Below are 23961 nucleotides of genomic sequence, written 5' to 3'. Positions count from 1 at the left end.
CCTCCAAGACTGAAAAGTGAAGCCAACAGTACTAAAAACAGTTCAGTATTGCAGTTCCTCTACTGACCACTAGAGTCTGGCTCCAACAGTGAGTCAGTCCCCATAGACTCCCATGTTAAAATGTCCAACTTTACAGCAGAAATAAACATGTTTACAGCCTGGTGCAAAAACTGTTTTGGTCTCTAGAGCTAATTTCCTCCTTCATGACACCTGTTCATATAACTCACCTGTTTACATTTTATTTAGACTTAAAGTAATGGAGAATTGAGGGCATGGCCTCTTTGAGTGACAGGTGGGTGAGTGTATGCTTGCCACGAACCAGCATTCACCGAAGTTTCTGCTCCACACATGCCCCTCCTCTTTGTCCATTTTTGGAGGGGCGGAGTCAGACACTGCCAAGATGGCAACGGCTCAAGCAGCTCACTCTGAGCTTCAAAACCACTTTTCAGAAACCTATGGGTGACGTCACAGAGGCTAAATCCATCTTTATTTACAGTTTATGGTCTTGAATATCCCAAGAACAGTTCCACAGTGACCAAAATGACAAACCTATGAAAAACTGACGTCTCATTCATGATCAAATCCTCACACCACTGAAAGAAAAAACTTAAATCTCCACACTATAGCTCACTCACTGAAGCACAGTAAAATGAGCTGTGCCCGGCTAACAGCCATGTTTGGTGATCTACGCTTGGCTAATGTTCTTGTAGGTTGTTTGAGCCTCAGTGTCTCAGTGCGTGTCAGGATCATTAGAGTGCAGCATGCACTCACCACATTATCAACACCAGTAAGCAGTAAGGTTGCCTCAGTGATGCTGCTCATACATGGTGATGACAACGGCTCACATGCTTAATAGTCTCTGCTGTTCCTTTAAAGACACACAAATAACCCCTGGGTATTATAACTACACACTGTCAGGTTTTTAATGAAAGCACAAATATAAAATTCAAGAGACACACTCCACACATCCTCTTATTTTAAATAAAATAATCACCTCCAGGCTGGAATGAATCCAGTCCAACGTGCTGCCTCAGTGAGCAGCACATGTTTAAAATCATTTTGTAAAGAAAAAAATGTACTTGCTTTTAACTGCACAGCTTTAGAAATATGTTTTTCAGTCTTTGACCTCACCTCACCAACACACCGAGCTCCGGCTCCTGCCTGGAGTCTGGCCTGCACCTCCTGCGAGACAGGCCTGTCTTGTTCTTACAGGAGGAATGCAAAATAAAAGTGCTGAGGAGACCATGTCAGAGTGGAACTGTCTCAACTCTACAGTCAAGCCATGGTTTTATTTTTGACAGTAATCCATTCAAATCTGTAATCACATGATCTATGTTTCTATAATGTCACATTCCAAAAGAGATTTCCAGTTCATCTTAAAAGGTGAAAGACATATTTGAAACACTTTAAATTCACTTTAGTAAAGAACCTTTCTCCACCTTATCACACTCACAGTCCCACACTCACAAAATGAATGTGCTTTAATTGGAAAGTGAAACAATACAGGCCTGAGTCGTGGCCTGGGAGCTAATGGCTTAAAACACATGCAAAGTTACTTTATACTGACAAGTCCTATATATATATATCATATTACCTGCTTCAGACTGAAGCAGAGGAGAGATCTACTGCTGGATCAGTCAGGTGGAACATTACAATACAGCCTCATTCTTTCTCTGAAAAACAATGAGCCATTACAGTAGCAATGCACCAAGGTGCAAACTCACCTGTGTTTTAAAGGGAATGGGAGATTGCACTCTGATTGGTTTATTACATGTTACGCCCCAAAACAGCCATCGTTCAGTAAGAAACCAAGTACAACCCTTTAGAACCTTGCGGCTGATGCAGCAACTGTTTTTTTTTTGTTGCTGGTAAAATAGCAAAAGTGACAGACACGCCCTAAATGCACCTGCACCATATGCTTTAGACCATAAGCTGGGTGGTGCATTACATCAGATCTTCTCTGCTGCAGCTGCTGATAATTTGACTCTTTTCATTTCACGTAGTTAATAATACTTCATCATGTGACTTTTTGTTCTGTAACAATTTCCACTTTAAATGAAGCAAAATAAAACACGAGATTGAAATTACTGCTTTTTAAGAATACTCCAAAAAGAAAGAACAATGTTGTTAGAGTTATGAGAGGAAATGTAACTGGTTATTTACACCTCTGGAGGTGGGTGAGTCAGTTTAGTGTCTATGGAGAAGATCTTAGTTGTACTGTCTGGATCCCTCTTTTCTAAAGTCATATAACCTGTGAGACTGGCAGAAAGTGCAGGTTGTTTGTTTACACAATGCTTCCTCATTAGCCAATAACAGGTGAGCTTGTTAGCGTTGCCACAGCCACAGCTATCAAGGAGGAGTGGCAGAAATGATGTTGCGTTTGTTTGCTTCACTAATGAAGGCGTTGATTGTGATTAGCAAACATGCTCATCGCCAGTGTTGTGCCAGTTCACACTTAAAAAGAACCAGTTCAAATCAGTTCATACAGATGAAAATGAACTAGTTCACGTTCATTTGTTCAGATTTTTTTAATAAATAGGCCGCTATTCTTTTTTAATAGAACCTCCTTCTACCCATCCATCACCAGCCTCTTAAAACCATCTGTACCGCTAGCACCAGCCTTGCTGGGCCGTGTCTATGGAGACGCCTTGCGGCGTGCTGTAAAACTGTCGTAAAATGTGAGTGTTACTCATGTTCATCATTTATAAACTGATTCATTCAGTTCAGCGTTCACAAAAAATATAAACGAAATATGACGTTCATGCACAACACTGCATTTGCATTACAACTTTTACAAAATGCATTGAATTAGTACAGTATGATGCTATGATACTAAATGCCTCCTTGTCTCCTCTCCTCCTTGTCTCCTCTCCTCTCCTCCTCTCCTCTGTCTCCTCCTCTCCTTTCTTCTGTCTTCCTCTCCTCTCCTCTCCTTCCCTCCTCAGGACTTCTCCCTTCAGGTGGAACACAGGTACGAAGGAGCGGATGCTGATCAAGGTCACGGACAGAGAGCCCAGCTTCTTAGCCCATCAGGGAAACGGTTACTCCCCCTGTGACCCCCCCATCCCTGGTGCTCCTTCTGGGGGGGGCACCACCTCACGAACCCGGCGTTCCTCTGGAGGAAACTTGCCCTCAGAACCTGACGGCTCCCCCGTTCTCTATGCTGACCGCCGTCAGTCGCCCTTCCTGAAGCGTGCTGAGCTTGGTGGAACTGGCACCCACCGCCGCTCCTCCGCCGACTCCCAGCCTCCCTCGCCTCGCTATGCCTATGAACCTCCCCTGTACGAAGAGCCGCCGTCAGAGTACCAGTCCCCTCCCATCTACGAGGAGCCTCCCACTGACATGCAGCTCTCTGACTCCTCCTTCTATGGCACGGGCAAGTCACCAGCTCGCAAGTCTTCAGCCCCCCTCTATCACTCCCCCAAACAGGGTCAGTCGCCCTATGGCCAGCTGGTTCTGACCAGGCAGAAGTGTCCAGAGAAGACCCAGAGTCTGGAGTACAGTCCTGTGGGGAAGGAGTACGTCAAACAGCTGGTGTACGTGGAGCAGTCATCGTCCAGCCCCCGCTTCAAGACTGCAGACCGCCTGCTGCGTTATGGCACCACGGGAGGGTACGGTGGCTCATATGGGGGGTCCTATACTTTGCAGCACAGCCAGTCTCTGATCAGGGACCCCCGCCTGCTGCTGGACTACAGTGGGGAGGGTGGAGAGGGAGGCCAGAGGTTGCTTTATGAGGATTCCATATCCTGGACGTCCAGCCAGACGCACTCCCTCTCCTCCTCTTCTACAGGGGGTCCCGGGGCTTTCTCTCCTGGAGGGAACCGCAAACGCAAGAGTCGCAAGCCCTCCCTCCCCCAGGAGCTGGCTCGCTGCGTGGGCCCGGACGGGGAGCTGACAGGCACAGCGTCCGAGGCCATGTTGGCCCAGGCTCGGCTGGCATGGGAGGCCCAGCAGGTGATGAAACAGAGGAGCAGTTGGGACTCTGGGCAGGGAGGGGGCGTGGCCCAGGGATCCAAAGATGGCTATGAAAGTGACGGCGCGGTGCCTCTGCCGTTACCAGGGCCGGTGGTGAGGGCGTTCAGCGAAGACGAGGCGCTGGCGCAGAGCGACAGCCATCACTGGAAACGCAGCACCTTCGACCGGCTGGGCTTCCCTCAGGCTCTGCTGGAGAAAAGCCTCTCAGTCCAGACCAACCTGGCCTCCCCTGAGCCTTACCTCCACCCATCACAGGTACTGCTGCATGCTAGAAGTCTGTGTCCACCCTGGTTGTCATTATTATAACTGGTGTAGTTGTAAATGATAAAATTCTCTCTCTCTCTCTCTCTCTCTCACTCTCTCTCTCTCTCTCTCTGTGTGAATGGCAGAAAGCCATGGATGTTTCATGTAATGCTGCTGAGCCTCAGATTGACTTATGTAACACTGCAGCCTGGTCCAGTGAGACGCTGTCACTGCACCTACACACACACACACGCACACACACACACCTAGGATACAAAAACAAGGGATGACTAAATGTGTTTACTGCACCTTTAACTGTGGTATAATTAAACATCATCCTCCAGCTCACAGGAGTGAAGGAGGAGCTCTGTAGTTACATAGACCATCCTGGGACAGTACACATACGATGACATCATACATATAGTCACACACTCAGGACCAGAAATACTTCACATTCTTCTACTTAATCTGTCAGAGACCAGTAACATGTGTTTTGTTGACTGATTAAAAACAGACTCAGATTTAAACTATTTACTTTCCACTTGCGACATGTTTGATTGACCAATCCTCAAAGTTCACAAAACAATCTCTCCTCAAGTCAACGTCACCACTGACTGAAAGCTCCAGAACAGCTATTGAGTGGCGCTTGACCGAGATGTACCGCAGCCGCCACACACACGCCATGCATCCAGGGTCCCTGGCTGTACAGTAGCCAAGAGCAAAAAAGGTCGTTGCTCCTCTGTCTCTCTCTGTTCCCACTATTTTTATTCCTCCGCGCTGGCAACAGTCAGAGCCGAAGGCATATTGTTTCATGTTGTCTGTCCCATTCTCATGGACACAATATCTCTGTAACACTTTGATGAAACTTCTTCAAATTTGGCACAAATATTCAGTTGGTCTCAAGGATGAGCTGATTAGACTTTGGTGGTCAAAGGTCAGAGGTCAAAGGTCAGTGTGACCTCAAAAAACACTTTTTAGCCATAACTGAAGACTTCACAGCAATTATGACAACATTTCACACAAATGGTTCATATTGTATATAAACAGGGATGTAACCTGAAACTGAGTGGAGGAGGCAGACAAACACCAGGAGGGGATTCTAGTTTTCTCGTGTTTCTCTTTGTTTTTAAATTCTGCAATGCAATGCTTCAGTTTACAGCTGAGAGCAGGAAGGGAAAGAAGAGAAAGAGTAACAGTGGATGGAGAAGAGGAGAGAGAGAATGGAGGATGGAATAAATAGGGATAAAAGAGAGTTGTATTCAAAAACAGAGGTCCGAGGTCACCAAAACAGTTGTCATGTCAACATAAACCACAAGGATGTGGAGGATTGCACTGATGAAAAATGAATCAGAACAAAAATCTGAAGAGAACAATGTTCTACTTTTTAAAGAATTCACTCATTCACCGTCTCTCTCATGTCCATGTGTGAAGTGCAGAGCTGGAGTTCAAAGCTACACCTGTCCACATCTCTACAGTTCACTCATGAACATGTGGTCTGTTCTTAGTTTATTCTGAACTGAAGTGTGTGCTTACTGACCATGTCTGACAACACATACTACAGGTAATAATCCGAGCACTGACCTCCCATCAAACTAGATACAATATGTTATTGAGTGAAATGTGTTGGTAGGTGTGTTTTAACATTGGTGAGATGTTTCCCCTGCCCTGAGTCTTTTTGCTCAGACAGTGAACATGTCCTGGATCCAAAACACCAACTCTCATAAACTAATCCAGGCAGATTGTTATTTTTTTATTTTTGTGACCTTTTGTCCTTTTGTTTAGCTCCACAGTCAGAGCTCCTCTCTGATGATAAATGAGATTGTTCTGTATAAACTGCAGCCTCTGGTTTTAACTCTTTATTTATCAGTTACCCTACCATTTATTTATCAGTTACTATTATCAGTTACCATTTATTTATCAGTTTCTTCATCTCATTTTACAACCTAATAAATACTAGTAACTCATTAATAAATGATAAGGCTACACAATAAGGCTTATAATAAGGCTCCTATTACCAGTTATAAATGGTAGTAACTCATTAATAAGATTGAGTAGTAAGCATTAACTTCATCTTGCCAAATAGTGAGTCTTCATTATTGTATGCAACTGTGTTGCATACATAAATGTTTATTTATGATTTATAAAGTGTTAACAACTGAATTAATAACCTCATTATAAACTTTTATAAATCCTTTATAGGGGTAGTCTTATTGTAAGTGGTACCGCAATGTCTATAAATCCACTTACCTCCATTCATATAAGCAGGTGATCCTGGTTGATAATCATCATATTTAATATGATATTTACCGTGGTAGTTGAAGAGGAACTGCTAGCAGGTAATGTTAAGTGTGAACCTCCCTCCATACAGTATCTATCTTGCAGCTCGCTCTGGCTTTAAATAATCTCTCCTGTATGGTTTTTGTTGATCCTCAGCTGTTACTTGAAATTGTTTTGTCAATCAACACACTCAGGAATAAAAGGACTCTTTGTTGTACTGAAATAACCTTGTGGATATTGACGTATTAACGCGTCAGTATTAATCCCAGTCAGCTCCCTTTGAGTGCTGGAGAAACTCTCAGGCCACTCTGACTTCTTTTCCCTCTCTGTTTCTCTTCCTCTCTCTCTGTTTCTTCACCTTCACCAGTCGGAGGACCTCGGAGCCTGTGCCCAGTTTGAGGCCAGTCGAAATGCCAGGAATATGATGCCGAGCGCCAGCTGTGGCATTTTCCCAGAATTCACCCTGAGAAAGCCCTCCTCGGAGACCGACATCGAGAACTGGGCGTCCAAGCACTTCAACAAACACACACAGGTACTGAAGAGTGTATCGGACTCACACAGATACATCTACACACACATCACAGCGTTCCTGTCTGTTTTTCCATCAGTGATTTCACCACCACATCTTCTGGTGGTGTTTCTGTATTTAGCATGTGTCAGTGAAGCACAGTGAGAGACATGGTCATCGTCACTGTTTATCTCCACATGAGGAAAGTCTATTTAACACTGGGCCACTGTTGATGTGTTAGTGTGGTAACACTGAGTCTCAGTGACCAGCTGATCACTAATCAGGTTTAGCTACTGGAAAAACACGAGCTGAGTTTGAAGGCTGAAACAGCAGCTTGTTGTTTGTGAAGACCAGGAGATGTGGTTGAAAGCATTACAAAGTTTTACCTTGTGTTGACTTGAGCTGATCCTATGATTGAGATTTGTATTAACAAGAGGTTTGTTCCTCCAGACTGAAACACAGACAGGTGACAGAGTAAAGGTGGAACCAGAATAAATGAGTGGAGTAACATAACGAATGGAGGAGCAGTGAATGGTACAATTAATGAATGAACATGCTCAGGATCAAAAGGCTGATCAGGACCAGTTGATAGTGATTTTGTTTCAAGAGGAAAAGATCTGAGTGAATTGAAAAAGGTTCAATAGGAACAGAGACTAAAATGACATCTGCATTTAGATCTATGGGACAGAGTCAGTAAACAGGGTAGCACTGTGACTGTGATGTTCATGCATTAATATGATAAATAGAAGAGCAGCTCTTCCTCTATGGAATGCCATCTAAATCGATATTAAATAAATAAATAAATACATAAAGAGACTTATTTCCTAAACCCACATTTAGTTCCATCTGTTATATTCAAATGAAAGGACGTGGTTATCTCACAGATTCAGACCAAAGCAACAGCAACAGAATGTTTAAAAATAAAAAGCTATGTATTTATTCATTTATTTATTCATTTATATAACTATTTATTTATTTATTGACTCACTTATACATTTATATTTACATTTATTTCTATATTTCTATATTTATTACCTAATTTGTTTATTTCAGCTTTTATTTCATAGCTGTATTTATTTATTTATTTATTTAATATTGATTCAGATATGGGGCGTTGCGTAGCGCAGTGGGTTACGCAGGCGCCCCATATATAGAGGCTACAGTCCTCGCTGCAGCTGGCCCCTGGTCCGACTCCCGCATCAGACGGCCCTTTCCTGCGTGTCATTCCCCCTCTCTCTGCCTCCCCATCTCCTGTCTCTCTACTGGTCTGTCCATTAAAGGCACAAAAAGCCCCCCAAAAAAAAATTGATTCAGATGGCATTCCATATTCCTCAGGTGACTGAGGATGTGATCAGAGGTGTCAGCAACAGCAGATATTACAGTAGAGCTGCAGTGATGAACCCTCATGATGAATCCACACGTGAGAGTTCAGAGGAGCAGACACCAGAGACTCTGCTCTACAGAGACGTCGAGAGAGAGATGTGGTCAGATAAGTCTTCACCATGTTCTCCACAGGTGGGTGGGGTCATGTGTGGCAAAGACCAAGAGAACGGTCCAGGTCTGAATGCTGGACACCTACAGTGCAGAGCTCTTGGGGCTCTGTTGTTGGGGGCATGTTCCTGCCATGGTTTGGGTCCAATTGTCCCCTTAGAGGGAGGGGTCACTGAGTGACCACCTTTATCCTATGATGAATCATGTCTGTCCTGATGGGGGGGTCTTTTCAGGATGATAATGGCCTTCAATTACTGATGGTTTGATTGGTTATGATTACGCTGTAAGTAATGATGTTCAAGGTATTGACCCTTGACCCACACAAGGTTGGTGGGGTTAGTGACATGTGTACTTCTTAATATTGATTTTTGTTACGGTGTTATTTATTGGTTGTTTATTTGATGTTCACTCATTATTTGTAATTATTTTCCTACTTTAAGAAACAAATACGTTGCTATCATTTCTACCTAAATTCTACACACATGCATTTCATTGAAAATCTTGACTGCAACTATGCAAATCCAATATTTCTTTATTATCAGGCCCTGAAAAGGAAAATATTCAATTCATCTATATTCAAAACTAAAAACAGAGGCTTGTTTTTAGCTGTGAATTAGATCTGTCACAGTGTCAGATTTCACTGCATGATTATCACAACCAAAACAATTCACAATAACAATATCGTCATGGCATCTGTAGAAAATTTGAAATGAATGAATAAATAAATGAATAATAATAATGATGCTATCAGTCAAATTCATCTTTAACTTTGGTTTTTGTGTTTGGTCTTTTTTTCTCAAATGATTCAGGCTCATATATGAATGTAGAGAGGGGGAGGGTCCAGGGAAACCAGGAGCCTGTTTGACAGAGAGATGTCAGACTGCTCTGTTGTGTTGGTCCAGTCACAGATCAGTCTGATGTTAGTCAGACTGTTTCACAAAAGTAAAGACTGACTCACTTTAAGACAAAAACATTAGACACCTTACCCTCAGGCTAACTCCGGCTTAAGACCAATGTTACCATGGTAACATGGTTATCAATGACACCTGTGCTGACCAGTAGCACCCAGCAACAACAAACAGGAAAACATGGCTGATAATTTGTGGTTTGTTAACATTGTTATGGAGAGAGTGATGAGCAGGTGAAGAGTTTTTATACCAAATCAGAATTTTCTTTTTATTGTTTCACTCTTCTAGTGAAACTTTCTTGTAATTGTTGAATTCTTCCTGAAGACAAACGTTTTCTGCTGAGGCAAATGGAGCTCAGCAGTTGGATGCAGTTCCTTGGTCAGCCATTTTTTTTATATTGGAAAAAAAGCCTTAATTTACCCAGAATTCTTTGTACCACAGTCCAGCTATAGTCAAGAACTAAACTGCTTTGTGCAACAGATGAATTTAGACTCAGTCTATCTGCAGTCTGACTGTTTGTTCTATCTAAGACACAGTCTTGTCTGTCTTGCCCCTGATGAACTGATTAACCAAAGATCCACAAGGCCGTCACCATATTATCACGTGTATTATTAACACCATATCAATATTTCATTTTTCAAATATCATGGTTATTGTCAACACTGGTTTTGTGTGCAGAGCAGACAACTGAAAGTGATATAAAGTTTTACATTTATAACCCTGTCATTGTAATGAAACAGGCTGCGATTGAACTGATTCAATTTACTTTGAGTTGGTGTTGATGTCATGCTTCCCTTCTCTGTTTCTCTGCCTCTCACCCTCTCTGCTGCTCTCCTCTTTTGTCTCTCTCCATCCTTCCTTTTTTTCTCAGGGTCTGTTCAGGAGGAAAGTGTCCATCGCCAACATGCTGGCCTGGAGCAGCGAGCCCATCAAGAAGCCAATGATCGTGACCTCGGACCGCACCGTGAAAAAGGAGGCAGTGGACATCTTTAAGCTCATCCAGACCTACATGGGAGACCGTCGCTCCAAGGCCGACCCCCTCTCTGTGGCTCTGGAGGTCTGTGCTGTGTCCCCCCTCCTCAGGTTCATTGACCCCTGCATGGCATAGTACAGTAGGACTCCAGATTTAGATGGTAGCATGGTGTTTACAAACTGAACCTCCTCTCTGCAGCACTGCTGTAGTGTACAGGAGGAGCTGTGTGTCCTTGTTCATAGTGCCATTCATCATCATTCATCCACACTAAAAGTTAACGTGCATACAGAAATGATCAACAGGCTTGGATGGATGTTTCCTCTTATACATTACAGTCATCACATTGAGACGAAATCTCAACCTTTTCCTGGGAAGTGATGATTGACCCTGATGATTGAAGCTGTTTCATGTGAACACAGTGGTCCTCAGGACAGTTTCATGTTTCCCTCTGGTAACAGTTGTGCTGTAAACTATGTGAAATATTAAACCAGATGTTGATGGAACCTCATCACACAGCAACAGATGGCCACAGTTAGCGTCTAGAGGATTAGCATAGTGACTTGTAGTCATCAGGTGGACTGAGTCACAGCTCCAGGTTAATGATAATGTTGCTCTGTGTCTGCTGAAAATGTTTTTTTTGGCCACTTTGTGGCAGGAGTACAAGCTATTAACACAACACTGACTTATTATCAGCTTATCAGTTGATGTGATGAACGTGTGAGCAAACAGTTTGCTGTTTCCTCATCCAGCAGACACAGAGCAACATTACCCGTCATGTGGAGTTGTGTTTGCATCACCTGATGTCCAGTACTCCCTGCCATCTCTGCTGCTTCAGGAAACTGAGGTCACTCTGAATGTTGCTACGTATGTCTCTTAAAATGACCAGACAATTCAGGATAGTTGCTTTAGAGGCAATTTAACATCAGATGAGGAGTTTGTATAAATCAGTGTGTAACTTCAGCACAGGACAGCATCATGGTTTCATCAATCCAGAGCACAGTGAGGTTGTGGGCTGGAAAGGGAACCCTCCACCCCCCCACCCTGTTTCGCTGTGGTCGACTATCAGCATCTTGAGCTGCTGGCAATGAATAAAGTGGAAAAATCTGTCAAATTAGCAGGTACCTTCAATAAATATACTCATAATCCATAAAACTACAAATGGTATAACTGAATATAAACAAAATGACAGTGTCAAATGTGACAAAAACATATAATTAGCTGCTAACGCTTTCACGTATGACAGGACAAATTATCCCATAGCAGACAGCTGAGCTGCAATGGCAGGAAGTGTCAGCCTAGAAGCTACGTCATCATGTTGTAGCTGTCACTTCATTAGGTTTCTATAGGGGAATCTGTAAAAGCTTCATTGATAAGAATTCAGTGTGTTCAATATTATCCACCATCATTGATATAAATTGCCTGGACAAAATATCAGAAAGAGCTCTCAGTGTACTGCCATACTAGCTACTGCCTCCATGATCATAAATATGAATCACCTCGAGTCCAGAATCTTCAGTCTTAAAGAGAGCTCACCTGCTCTGTGGCTGTCTCCGTCAGGTGGTGGTGCGTGGGTGGAGTAACCAGGGTCTTCGTGACGAGCTCTACATCCAGCTGTGTCGTCAGACCACAGAGAACTTCCGCTATGACAGCCTGGAGCGAGGCTGGGAGCTGATGGCCATCTGTCTGGCCTTCTTCCCCCCCACGCCCCGCTTCCACACCTACCTGGAGGGCTACATCTACCGACACATGGACCCCCTCAACGACACCAAGGGTGAGGGAGCAACACACTAATACGGGATTAGAGGACACTCTTCCTGTTATGACTGATTTAGATATTTGTGGTCTCCAGATGATCCTTCCTAACCAGAATTTCCCCTTGACCATTAATCTGGTTCTTAATGTTGTGTCACAGATTGTGTTTTTGCTGTGGACGTTCATGAGGATGAACTAAATTCATTTTGTTGAACCCCCAACCTTTAGCTTCTGACACCATCAGGCCCAAATTCCCTTCCACCTTCCTTTAGCACCACCATCAGGACTAATGTTACATGATGAGTGAAATAATCACTCAACACCATGACTGAGTGTTTCCACCTTGAACTGCAGTGAACCAATGACAGTTTCATAAACACAGATTCAGACAGCCAGGGTTTCATACCTCACAAACCTAAGGAACCAATCCTGTCAACTTGTGGGGACGGGGGGCGGGGCTAAATAAACCTGAACCTTGTCAGTACAGAGAGAGTTAGCATTAGCACAAACATTAACACTGTGTCAGCCACTGCCAGTTACAAGCTAACAAACAGCATAAACAAATAAAAGATGCTAACTACGCTAACTATTCTGATCTGTCTGCTAGTCTCTGATTCTGGTCTCAGACTCCTCCTCTGAGTCTGGGTCTGACTGAGGCTCAAACATGTGGCTGAGTCTCTCTGTTGTTTCCTCCTCTAACCAGCTTGATACTCTCTGCTCTTTCACCTGCCCACCTGGAGCAAGCAGGTGGTGGGCGGGGCTCAAGGCCTGATCCAGGTTTTTCAATCAGGAAGTAACGGTAGATGATTAAAATATGAATCATAGCAGAGGATTTTACAGAGTGTAAAACATGACTGGAGAGGAACTTTAATCATGATTTTGTCCTTCAAGTGGATGAAATACAGAGTTTGGTGAACATTTTGTATCTTTGCAGATACAACTTATAAAAACATATTTGTTCTTCACATTAGGCATATAAAGTATAAACATGATTTTTAGGAGACAGGGTTGAATTTGGGGCAATAAACATTAACCGATGTCAGGCTAATGAACATTACAGGGACTGAGAGACCTTCTGTCTCTGCAAACAAGATACTCAGCTCAACATCCATCTAGTAGCTGTTCTGTGATAGTGTCACATGATCTTCGTCAGTAGAGTAGAGTTTGCCCAGCTGACAGGGAAGTATAGATATTCACTTTTTACTTTAAGGGCTTCTCGTCCATGTTGGAATAAAAGCTCAGGTTCAAGCTTTGTTCTTGAACTTGGACCAAGAAGTTAGCAAAACAGTTTCTCAGTTTGTCTTCTCTTTTTGAGTCTAGGTTGAAACCCAGTATCTATCTGGACCATGTGGGGTCAATGTGTGAAATTGAGGACATAGTTGAAAACTGTTGTGGATCCACTATAAACAACTTTCAGCGGAAAGTAGCTGAGGCTGGAAACGTGGCTAAATGTCACACGTCCTTGAGCCGCACTGTGTCGCTGTGAGCTGGTTCATCTTTAACATTAAATTGCAGTTTGCAGTCAGAGCCGGTTTCCCTGATGTAAGATCAGAGAGATCGACCGCACACACACACACTGCTATAAAGGCTCCATCAGAGGATGAATTTGCTTGTTAATAGAAAACATTTTCATCCCATCAATGTGCAAATTATATGTGATGCACAATGTGACTGATTCATACTGTGGCAGCGTGGCCTGGATCAATCCATAGTTCATTTATCCTAACCAACAGAAGACTGTTGGGAACAGACTACGAGCTGGCAGGATGAGTTTGTGGCTTCTTGGTAAGAAATTCATTTCTAAAGTAAATGAATTTAAAATCAACTCCTCTGAAGCCCCAAATACCACGATGTCTTTAGAACTCCTCATTGTTTTGAGCTAATGACATGCTGTTTTTATGTCTCAGCGCCGGCAACAGCCACAGCAGGAGATAGTATGTTTTCAGATTGTCCGTCTGTCCCCTCCAGGGAATTTCTTCAAATTCACACACTAATTATGACACAATTGAACTCAAATGTTTAATCCAAACGTCTTAAGGTCAACTTCACTGTGACATCATAACACTGTAACTCAGGAAATGGAGATTGTGACCATAATTTCCGCAACTTGGCTGGTTGGCGAAGGAAACCACCAGGAGGTGGTGATTGTAGTTTTGCTGTTAAACTAGAGTCAAGTCTGTGTTTGTCTGTGGGAGTCATTTACGTCTGTCAATAAACTACTGCGTAAAGTTAGAAAACATTTGGATAGTCTCACCTTTTGCCTGCTGCTTTCAGTCTGTATGTACAGTGTACTGAAAACAGTGCATAGTGGACATCAATACCAACACTACTGTAAACTATTTTACTCATTTCAATCAAGGGTAAGTGAATAATGTACAAGAAGAAGATGCCATTCTCGTGCAGGACATGTCAGGACGCCCCACATGAACAACCTCCACCACACTCTCCCACTCCCTTTGTTTCAGAGGACAGATGACAAATCAGATCTTTTTTTTCGGGACTCCTGAAAGCAGAACCTCACCTCACACTCACTGAAGTTTCTCTTTTCGGCGACGAACTGCTCAGTTTGATCCTTTTTCTGATTCTTAAGAGAGGGGTAGCCCAAGCGTATTTATACTCATTAGCATATTAAATTTCGGGTGGAGAGAGGGTAGAGTGGGGAGCTCGTACATGTGCGTTCAAATTCACATTGATAGGGATGTACAAAGAAAAAGTGCGTGGAATCCTGCATGTGCATGGTTTTACACATCTGGATTTCTTGGAGTGTACGCAGCTTACACCATGTTTGAGTGTGAATTCTACACAGAGCTTATTACAAGAGGCCTCAGGTGTTCTTTTAAGGCACCACTTTTCTAAATGTTTTAATCAGGCCTTGACTCTGTAGGTCATTTAACAGGATTTCAGTACTTTTCCTGAACGCAGCCTGGACAGTACGTCCCGTTTACCGCAACACAGCTGGACATGTTTTTGGTTGGTAGCTGATCTGGACTTTTGGCCTCTCAGTCTCAGTATGTTTCATATTATTCTTGATTTCTTTCATCTCAACGCTGATTTTGTGGCTTTTCTGATCAAAAAATAATTTTCATGGGAACAGCTGAATTAAAATTGTCACACCACAAGCACATCATGGCAATTACATAGATTCTGCATTTGGAAGTTGTTTATAAGGGAATAGAATATTGATATGACCTGCACTATCAGAGAAGAGGGAAAATGGCACATAAATACAATCCAACAAATATTTCAGAGCGGTGAGTTCTCTTATTCTTCACAGAAAATCAGTGACCTGCAAACCAAACCTCATCAGCATCAGCTGCTCTGTATTGAGGGTCAACGTGCAGCATGTCAGATACAACATATCATCCACAACCATCATCAGTGACACACAGTGAGAGACATCAACTCGACAGTCATATGCAGTGTATAAACTACCTTTCAGTGCATTTTAAAGGTCCTGTTTGTGTTCTGTCCAGGAATGTCAGGCAGAACAACACTGCGCTGGAGCTCTGCTTCCCTCTACAGGTGGACAGGATGAATAACACAGGTGGCTCAGGGCTAATGTAGGGCAAATGCTGTTAGGTTGCCCTTGACAGGTACAGAGGGCACTGACCAGTGTTGGCATAGAATGAATCAGAAACCTTTGGCACCTTTGTTAGGCTGGTTTTTTATTTTTTATTACATTTATTTATATTTGTATAGATATTTCTGACAGACTTATTCATCAGATTGATTACAATTTTAAATTTTGTCTGTTTGTTAACCAAGGAGAACACTAAGAGACAAAAATAACAAACAAACAAACAAACAAGCAGACCAGACACTGCAACATTGGTCATAAATCTGCTGAATATAAGTCACATGACCACACCCACATTCACAATTCAGAAAAAAAAAGAAAAAAACAAAACAAAAAAGCTCTGAATAGTCCTTGATACAATCAGAAGATGTTAGACATATTGATCAGTGATTATAACTACCCACACTGTTCAGTGACTAGTTCACACATCCATCAGGCAGGTTATGGAGATCCATCCATCACTGTATTATAATACAGGTGCTCCAGATCAGCTCCAAAGTCCAGGGTCAGTCAAACATTTATATCACTGTTGCTCTCACTGAGAAAGAAATGGGCTCCAAACTTCATTAAACAGACCTTCATACAAGCCGGCTGGTTTTAATTTTCAAAATAAAGGTTCTGAATATACCCGTTATTCTGAAGACTTATCATTGGAAAACACTGAGGACTGACAGAATGAGATTTCAAATGAGAGCAAAATGACCAGTTTGACAAAACATGTTGAACTCAAAGTCCATTTACTACCAGTTACCTAAGGGTCGACTACTCTGCCAGTTCCATTTACTGATGCAGACTGTGGTTGAAAGCTCTGGAAGACGTTAGTGAAGCTGACCTTGAGATTACTCTGTCAGGACTGTTTGAAGGTCAAGTTCCCTGAATGGATTATTACTTTTATTAATTTCACACAGTCAAGATGTGTTGGATACAGTCTGAACTGAGGCAGTAATTAAAGCCTAATGTCAGACTTAAGTATGTTACTCTGCACAACCCTGAAGGGGTGTGCAGCTCTAAAGTGTGTTTGCTATTACATAAATAAATAAATAACTATGAAACAAATAATTATAAAGGAAACAATAATTTGTGAAATAGTTATTAAAAACTAACTTCATCGTTGTAAAACATTATTTCATCCTTTTTATTTTCATTATTCAAAAGTTTGTTTTTATTTCATAATGATATGTTTACTAATAACACTCAGTGATGTCACTGCCCTTCATCCAATCACATGCCGTATTAAACTAGCAAGCTCAAAAACTGCTACCAGAATTAGCCAGTTAAATCCAACAGGAGTTAGCTAACAATGCTAACATGGACAGGCTTCTCGCTGGCTAAATTTGGTTGTTGTCATTGTTACCTTAAGAGGAGAGAGGAGATAGAAGGTACGTGATTGGCTGAAAAATGACATAATGAAATAAAGGTCTCATTGAAAAAATGAAATCATGAAATAAAAGAATAAAACAAAATATATTCATATGATTATTTACTTCATAATGTCTGTTTTTATGAAATTAATCTGGATTACCTACTAATCTGACTTCAAGAAAAAAAAACATCTATTTTCCTGAACTGAATGAAATAGTTTGGGCTGAAGCACAAATGTCTGATACTGTAAATATGTCTTCTCCTCTCTGTTGCTGCAGGAGTGGCCATTAGCAGCTACGCTAAATACTGCCACAGGAAACTGACAAAAGCTGCACTGACTGGAGCCAAGAAGGTGAGAAAGTTTGTCTCTCTGTCTTCATGTCCATGTCATCGTTTCTGCTCAGTCAAACTACAAAACTCACTTTCCCTTAAAGTATTAAAGTTAAACCAGGTTAGTCTGTCTCTCAGTACAATACTTTCTGACTTCCCTAAGCAGTTTGTGGCCCTCAGCCCCGAATTCACTGGTTCCTACTGAAGATGTAAATCTTTGGAAGAAAAAAAAAAAATAAATAAAAAAACCTCACAAATGTATAGTTTGATTTTTAACACGTCTTAGTAATTTCCTGAAACAAGTGCTCAGTGTAGCTTTTAACAGATGTTACCCAAATAGGATGGAACAGTGCATCTGCAGGGGACTATTTTCACCCGTGGATTAATCCCTTTTGGTGCTGGAGTCAGAACAAACTACTGGAGCTTTGTGGTTTTGGATACACACACAATACATGTTATCAGGATCAGTTCATCATTGGTTTGGTTTGAAAAATATAGAATATCCACAGATTTTTCCTTCAACAGAAGGAAAACGTGATGTTACGTATAGTAGGGTTGGACGATGGACAATGATCATCAGAGCGATCACTGATTGCTCATGCCTTTACCACAGTCAAGAAGATATTTGGCTTTTTTCTCATTAATGTTGTAACTTATTATTACCTGTAGTATTACATTTATATTAAATTTAGTTTGCCCTGCCACAGTTTCATGTATATAACCACACATAACACCAACGTGTGCACACACACACTCTCTGAGCAGCTGGTTGTCATTGAAGCACCGCTTGTTGTGTGTAGGAGCTGCGCTGTGATTAAACAGAGCGAGGATACTGATAGACAGACAGAACACAGCACTTAGTTGGGTTTCTTAGCTGCTGCTTTTAAAAGTTGTTTTGGGACAGAGAGGGAGAGAGAGCCCTGCTGACTTTGAGTCATTATTGTGAGTGCACTGATTATTAGATGTAAATAATTTTTAATGTTTCTTTTAATGCGATTTGTGATGGCAGTTTTCTGTTAACGTAGCCATAAAATGTTTTTGTCATCTTTCTGTCATCATGGAGGGTATCTGAGAAAGAGTAAGAGAGAGAGTGGCGGGCAAAACTCGAGAGGCTTTCTCTTTGGTTTCCTCGCTCTCTGTCTCTCTCTCTCTCTCTCTTTCTCTCTCTAATAGGGTAACATATTTTAATCCAGTTGAATTCACTCTGACTTCAATCTGTTCTTATTTACATGTTCTTTCTGTTTCTGTTGTCATGACAATGGAACAAATCTGAAACAGTGACTGAAATGTGGTCCATTAAGACGACATGTTAACCAGCAGTCACTTCTAAGCTGTTGCTAAAATCCTGATTTTATACCCACAGCATCATCAGACATCACCAAACACATCAGTTACAGACAAAGACCAAGACTGAACTGTGAGCTCAGCTGGACTGACTGTAACATGATCACTCAGAGAGGAAGTTAGAGGATCACTGATGCCTATGTCAGCTGCTGTGCGGTCAGGTGAATGAGAGGCATGGATGTGCCTGCAGAGGGAAAGCCGACAATACTGACGACTCTTCTTTTGGTTTGATTGGCTGTTGGTAAATCAGCGTGCAGATGTGCTGCCACCACCTCCTGGACTGGATTGTGGAATAGTAAATGTCTCTCCATTAACCATGACCTCTCCCTGTAAGCAGCCTTGAGATAACGTCTCTTATGATTTGTCCTGTACAAATACATTTGAATTGAACTGAAAAATGGTTTTGAGTGTAAGAACTTGCCCGGTCTGTACAGAGACTCGTCAGCCCCATCCAAAGAGGTGGGGCTGACTGTGTGTTGACCCTCGCTAATGCGCCGGTGGCTGAATGGGAACAAATCCCTGCAGCCTGAAGCTAGAAGAGGCTGTTACAGCAGCAGATTAATACCCATGGTTTTGGTATTACTTGTCAGAGAGAGAGAGAGAGAGCGTGTGTGTGTGTGTGTGTGTGTGTGTGTGTGTCTGTGTGTGTGTCTGTGTGTGTGTCTGTGTGTGTGTCTGTGTGTGTGTCTGTGTGTGTGTCTGTGTGTGTGTCTGTGTGTGTGTCTGTGTGTGTGTCTGTGTGTGTGTCTGTGTGTGTGTCTGTGTGTGTGTCTGTGTGTGTGTCTGTGTGTGTGTCTGTGTGTGTGTCTGTGTGTGTGTCTGTGTGTGTGTCTGTGTGTGTGTCTGTGTGTGTGTCTGTGTGTGTGTCTGTGTGTGTGTCTGTGTGTGTGTCTGTGTGTGTGTCTGTGTGTGTGTCTGTGTGTGTGTCTGTGTGTGTGTCTGTGTGTGTGTCTGTGTGTGTGTCTGTGTGTGTGTCTGTGTGTGTGTCTGTGTGTGTGTCTGTGTGTGTGTGTGTGTGTGTGTGTGTGTGTTGGCAGGCAGGCAGCAGCTTGGCTCAGAGCCTGTGTACCATGTAAGTGGCAGAATCTCAGCAGGTCACAAAACAGCAATCATTTGTCAGTGTCAGGCCTCCACAGAGTCTGACTGGTGTTAACCTGCTGACCTATAACAGCCCGTTAATGAGCTGCATGTCCTGTGGACGGACGCATGGTTTTCACACTGACATCTGAATAGTCAACTGTTCTCTCCTCCCGCTGCTTCCTGACCCACATCCTTCAAACTGCCCTTCATCTGCCTTCTGTATTAACATATTACCTCCTGTGTGTGCGTGCGTGCGTGCATGTGTGCGTGCGTGTGTGCGTGGGTGCGCGTGTGTGTCTTCAGGGACTACAGAAGCCCTGTCTGGAGGAGATCAAGCACGCCCAAAATGCCATCTTCAGTCCCTCCATGTTTGGCTCCTCCCTGGAGGAGGTGATGGCGCTGCAGAAGGAGCGGTATCCAGACCGGCAGCTGCCCTGGGTGCAGACTCGCCTCTCTGAGGAGGTTCTGGGTCTCAATGGAGACCAGACCGAAGGCATCTTCAGGTGAGAGAGAGGAGGCAGCAGAGGGGACTATGAACAGAACAGAGTGGGCTGCAGAGGATGAAGATAATGCTGGTCTTCAGTTGGAAATCAGATGTCAGTGTTCAGAATTGGAAAGTGATTTAATTTAGCTGTTGAGGCCTTAATTAATGACCATGGTGAGTGTGAAGGACACTCACCTCGAATTCAAACTTCAGGTTTTCTCCTTACCTTAGTTTTAAACATCAGGAATCACTTATAGTCAGTTAAGCACAGAAGACCTTAGCAACCAACAACTTAGGAAAATAACCTAAGGTACCTCTGATTGAGCTTAACCACAACATGTCTGAGTTAATGGTGATAAATGAAGAGGATGAACATCCCAACAAGAGTTTTCTGCCATCAGAAGGACCTGATGGACCCTCAACAACCAGGAACTGATTCTGCTCTATAGATTTGATCAGCAGTCAGTTTATGATTTGTCTGTTTGTCTACAGTTGGAAAACTCCACTTCCCTCAGTTGTGCTCTTCCAGCTCCTTTACAGTTAGTAAAGCAACAGTTAGCTATGCTTTCCAGTCAATAATTGGTGAAGTATTTCATGTACATCGATCAGCTGTTTGCCGTGTAATTCGAGTAGTATCAGACAACCATCAGAACAACAGGAGGATGAGAGAGCACTACACTTCTTTAATGTCGTTTCTTAATACAACTCTGTGAGACAATACAGGTGAGATGTTAACTGGTATCACAAGCGCTAATGCCAGCAAACTAGTGTTTTCCATGGAAACTGTATAATTTTACTGCTGTAAAATATCTTTCATTGCTGCAAATGCCTTAATGTTTTTCCTTCACAAAGGAAACCTTTTAAGTTATTCTGTGCAACAACCTTAAGTAACTCCCTCAGCTAAGGAGAAATTAAACCTTAAGTGTCAGACTTAAGTAGAAAACTTGAGGTGCTTCATGCAACAGGCCCCTGGTCTCTGGGCTTCATCTGTTGTTCTGAACACATGGACTGAGATCCTACACGCTGGGAAACAGGCTGCTGCTCTGTGTGACTGAAACCACTTAGCTCCTTCACTGTCCAGCTGTTTGCAGGGGTTTAGGAGTCACACAACTATGTGGAAACCTGCGAGTAAAGAAATACACAGAACTGGAGAATGAGAAGGGAGGGAAAGACAGGGGGCTGGAGTAACCTCATCATGTAACCTTTGAACTCCAGGGTGCCTGGGGACATAGACGAAGTCAATGCCCTGAAGCTGCAAGTGGATCAGTGGAAAATCCCAACAGGACTGGAAGACCCACACATCCCAGGTAAACACACACACACACACACACACACACACACACACACACACACACACACACACACACACACAAACACACTCTCTTTCTCATCAGTCTTTAGCTATAATGCAGCAGTTTGTATTCTATAAGGAGGAGGAGGAGGAAGATCACTGCTGGTCCTCTGTGGACCTGGTCCTGGTTTCACACTGCTGCCATGTACAGGAGGTCGGCCTCATGAACACTAACTCCCTGTGTGTGTGTGTGTGTGTGTGTGTGTGTGTGTGTGTGTGTGTGTGTGTGTGTGTGTGTCCAGCGTCTCTGCTGAAGCTCTGGTACCGGGAGCTGGAGGAGCCACTGATCCCTCATGAGTTTTATGAGGAGTGTATCAGTCACTATGACAACCCAGAGGCAGCTGTCAACGTGGTGCTGGGTCTGCCACACATCAACAAACTGGTGCTCTGCTACCTCATCCGCTTCCTACAGGTAACAAACAAACACACACACACACACACACAGATAAGGGGTGTGAAGTGGAACCTTAACTGCAACCCAAGAAAGAATTGAAAAAGCTTTAAAATATCTTAAATGTGACTTAAGTCAACCTTTAGAAAGCTCTGCTGTGTGTTGTGTTTGCAGGTATTTGCTCAGCCTGCCAATGTGACCATCACCAAAATGGATGTGAACAACCTGGCCATGGTCATGGCTCCCAACTGTCTGCGCTGCCAGTCCGACGACCCCAGGGTGATCTTTGAGAACACCCGCAAGGAGATGTCCTTCATCCGGGTGCTCATTCAGCGGCTGGACACCAGCTTCATGGATGGAATCCTATAGCCCCCCCACCACCACCCACCACCACAACACACACACACACACACACACACACACACACACACACACACACACACACACACACACACACACACACACACAGACCATCGATACTCTACACTCCCTATAACCCCCCCATGACAGGCCTCTACACTCTCCCCCAGCACAGGACCATCATACATACATCACTGCTGCTGGGTGAAAACCTTGTATCTCCAACATGTTTACATCTCTGGAACTAATACAGTTGATTTGTTAGTTAGTTTGAGTTTGTCCACTTTGAGTTGAACCAGCTGTTTTTTTCTATTTCTGTAAATGTCGTCTTTTAACTAACACTTACATAAGAAACACTAGTATTGGAGTTACAAGGTTTTCATATGATAACAGTACTGTGTGTGCCTTCACATACATGAATAGACTCTCCACATACAGTCTGAAGGAATCAGCAGGGATCTCATCGTCTCATTGGATTTATGTTTCACTGGCACACTCAGAGGTTCAGATCAGATCAACCTGTGTCCAAATAAACTGGTTTCTCTTTGTTTTCCCCTGCTAACACACACACACACACACACACACACACACCACACACACACACACACACACACACACACATCAGTACATGCACACGTGTACATACTAAGTCTTGCCCCATGATTTCACCTTCTGCAGATGCCATCACCAAACACAGAGCAAGAGTCCAGCTACAGGTGTTAAAGTCTCTCTTTCTCTCTCTCTCTCACTCACACACACACACACACACACACTGGCTGAGCAACACATCCATAGGGTTCAAAACCAGACTTTCATCAGATACATGGCCTAACTGCAACAGTCCATCAGTATTTTATTAGATCAGGTTGCCCCTGCTTAGATGTATGGCTCAGACACCAGGTTGAAAGGTGAAGCTCTCACAATGTTTGACACTGCCACAACTCTGTACTCCTGCATGTGTGACCCTGCCTTAAGATAGCAGACGTGTGCTGTTTCCACAGGACAGAACATTTCATTCTGTTGGTCAGATGTTTTCTGTCAGGCAGTCATAAGGTGACAGCTCTGTTGAGCACTGAGTGAGGAGAACATGGACACTGAATCACCCATAGTTTGACCTCAAGGTGATGGTAGACACATAATTATAGACAATATAGACATTCTACACATTTTAAAGGAGCTATTTGTAAGTTTTGCTATTGCTACATAGCTAACGTTGGCATTAACAGCTGTTTACTTACCAGTCTGGAAGAAATGTGACTTCAGCATCAAACTTCATTCCTTACTCAACAGTTGTCTCCAGAGGTGGAAAGCAACCATCTTGTTTTGCTTCTATTTTTATCACTTCTTTTCTTTTGCTGAAGTTGGCAAGCTAACCAGCTAGCTCCAGCCCGGTCGGACCGTCCTGCTACTTCCCAATACCGTCACTGTAGTGTAGCATATGATTATTATACCCTTGTTTTGTAAACACAGTGACGGATGAAGCTCTTGCTAAGACTGCTACGTAAATAGCTGTTAATGCTAACACTGGCAATGTGTCTATATCAAAACTTACAAA

At 43.0% G+C, this 23961-nt stretch overlaps 1 protein-coding gene across 1 annotated transcript in view; it reads left to right on the top strand.

Annotated features, from left to right (window-relative positions):
- The window catches only part of arhgap39 (Rho GTPase activating protein 39), an 86141-nt gene extending 63726 nt beyond the window's left edge, over window positions 1–22415 (top strand). The window contains exons 3-11 of the mRNA XM_022759040.1: window positions 2946–4230; window positions 6863–7027; window positions 10274–10459; window positions 11933–12146; window positions 17345–17418; window positions 20124–20323; window positions 21520–21611; window positions 21898–22067; window positions 22221–22415. Coding sequence (XP_022614761.1) covers window positions 2946–4230; window positions 6863–7027; window positions 10274–10459; window positions 11933–12146; window positions 17345–17418; window positions 20124–20323; window positions 21520–21611; window positions 21898–22067; window positions 22221–22415 — 2581 coding nt within the window. The remainder of the gene's footprint in view (window positions 1–2945; window positions 4231–6862; window positions 7028–10273; window positions 10460–11932; window positions 12147–17344; window positions 17419–20123; window positions 20324–21519; window positions 21612–21897; window positions 22068–22220) is intronic.
- Window positions 22416–23961: the final 1546 nt, after the last annotated feature.

This window comes from Seriola dumerili, unplaced genomic scaffold (genome assembly GCF_002260705.1).
Source record: "Seriola dumerili isolate Sdu_G_001 unplaced genomic scaffold, Sdu_1.0 BDQW01000319.1, whole genome shotgun sequence".
Lineage (NCBI taxonomy): Eukaryota > Metazoa > Chordata > Actinopteri > Carangiformes > Carangidae > Seriola > Seriola dumerili.
This window is presented reverse-complemented; position numbering and strand designations above follow the sequence as displayed.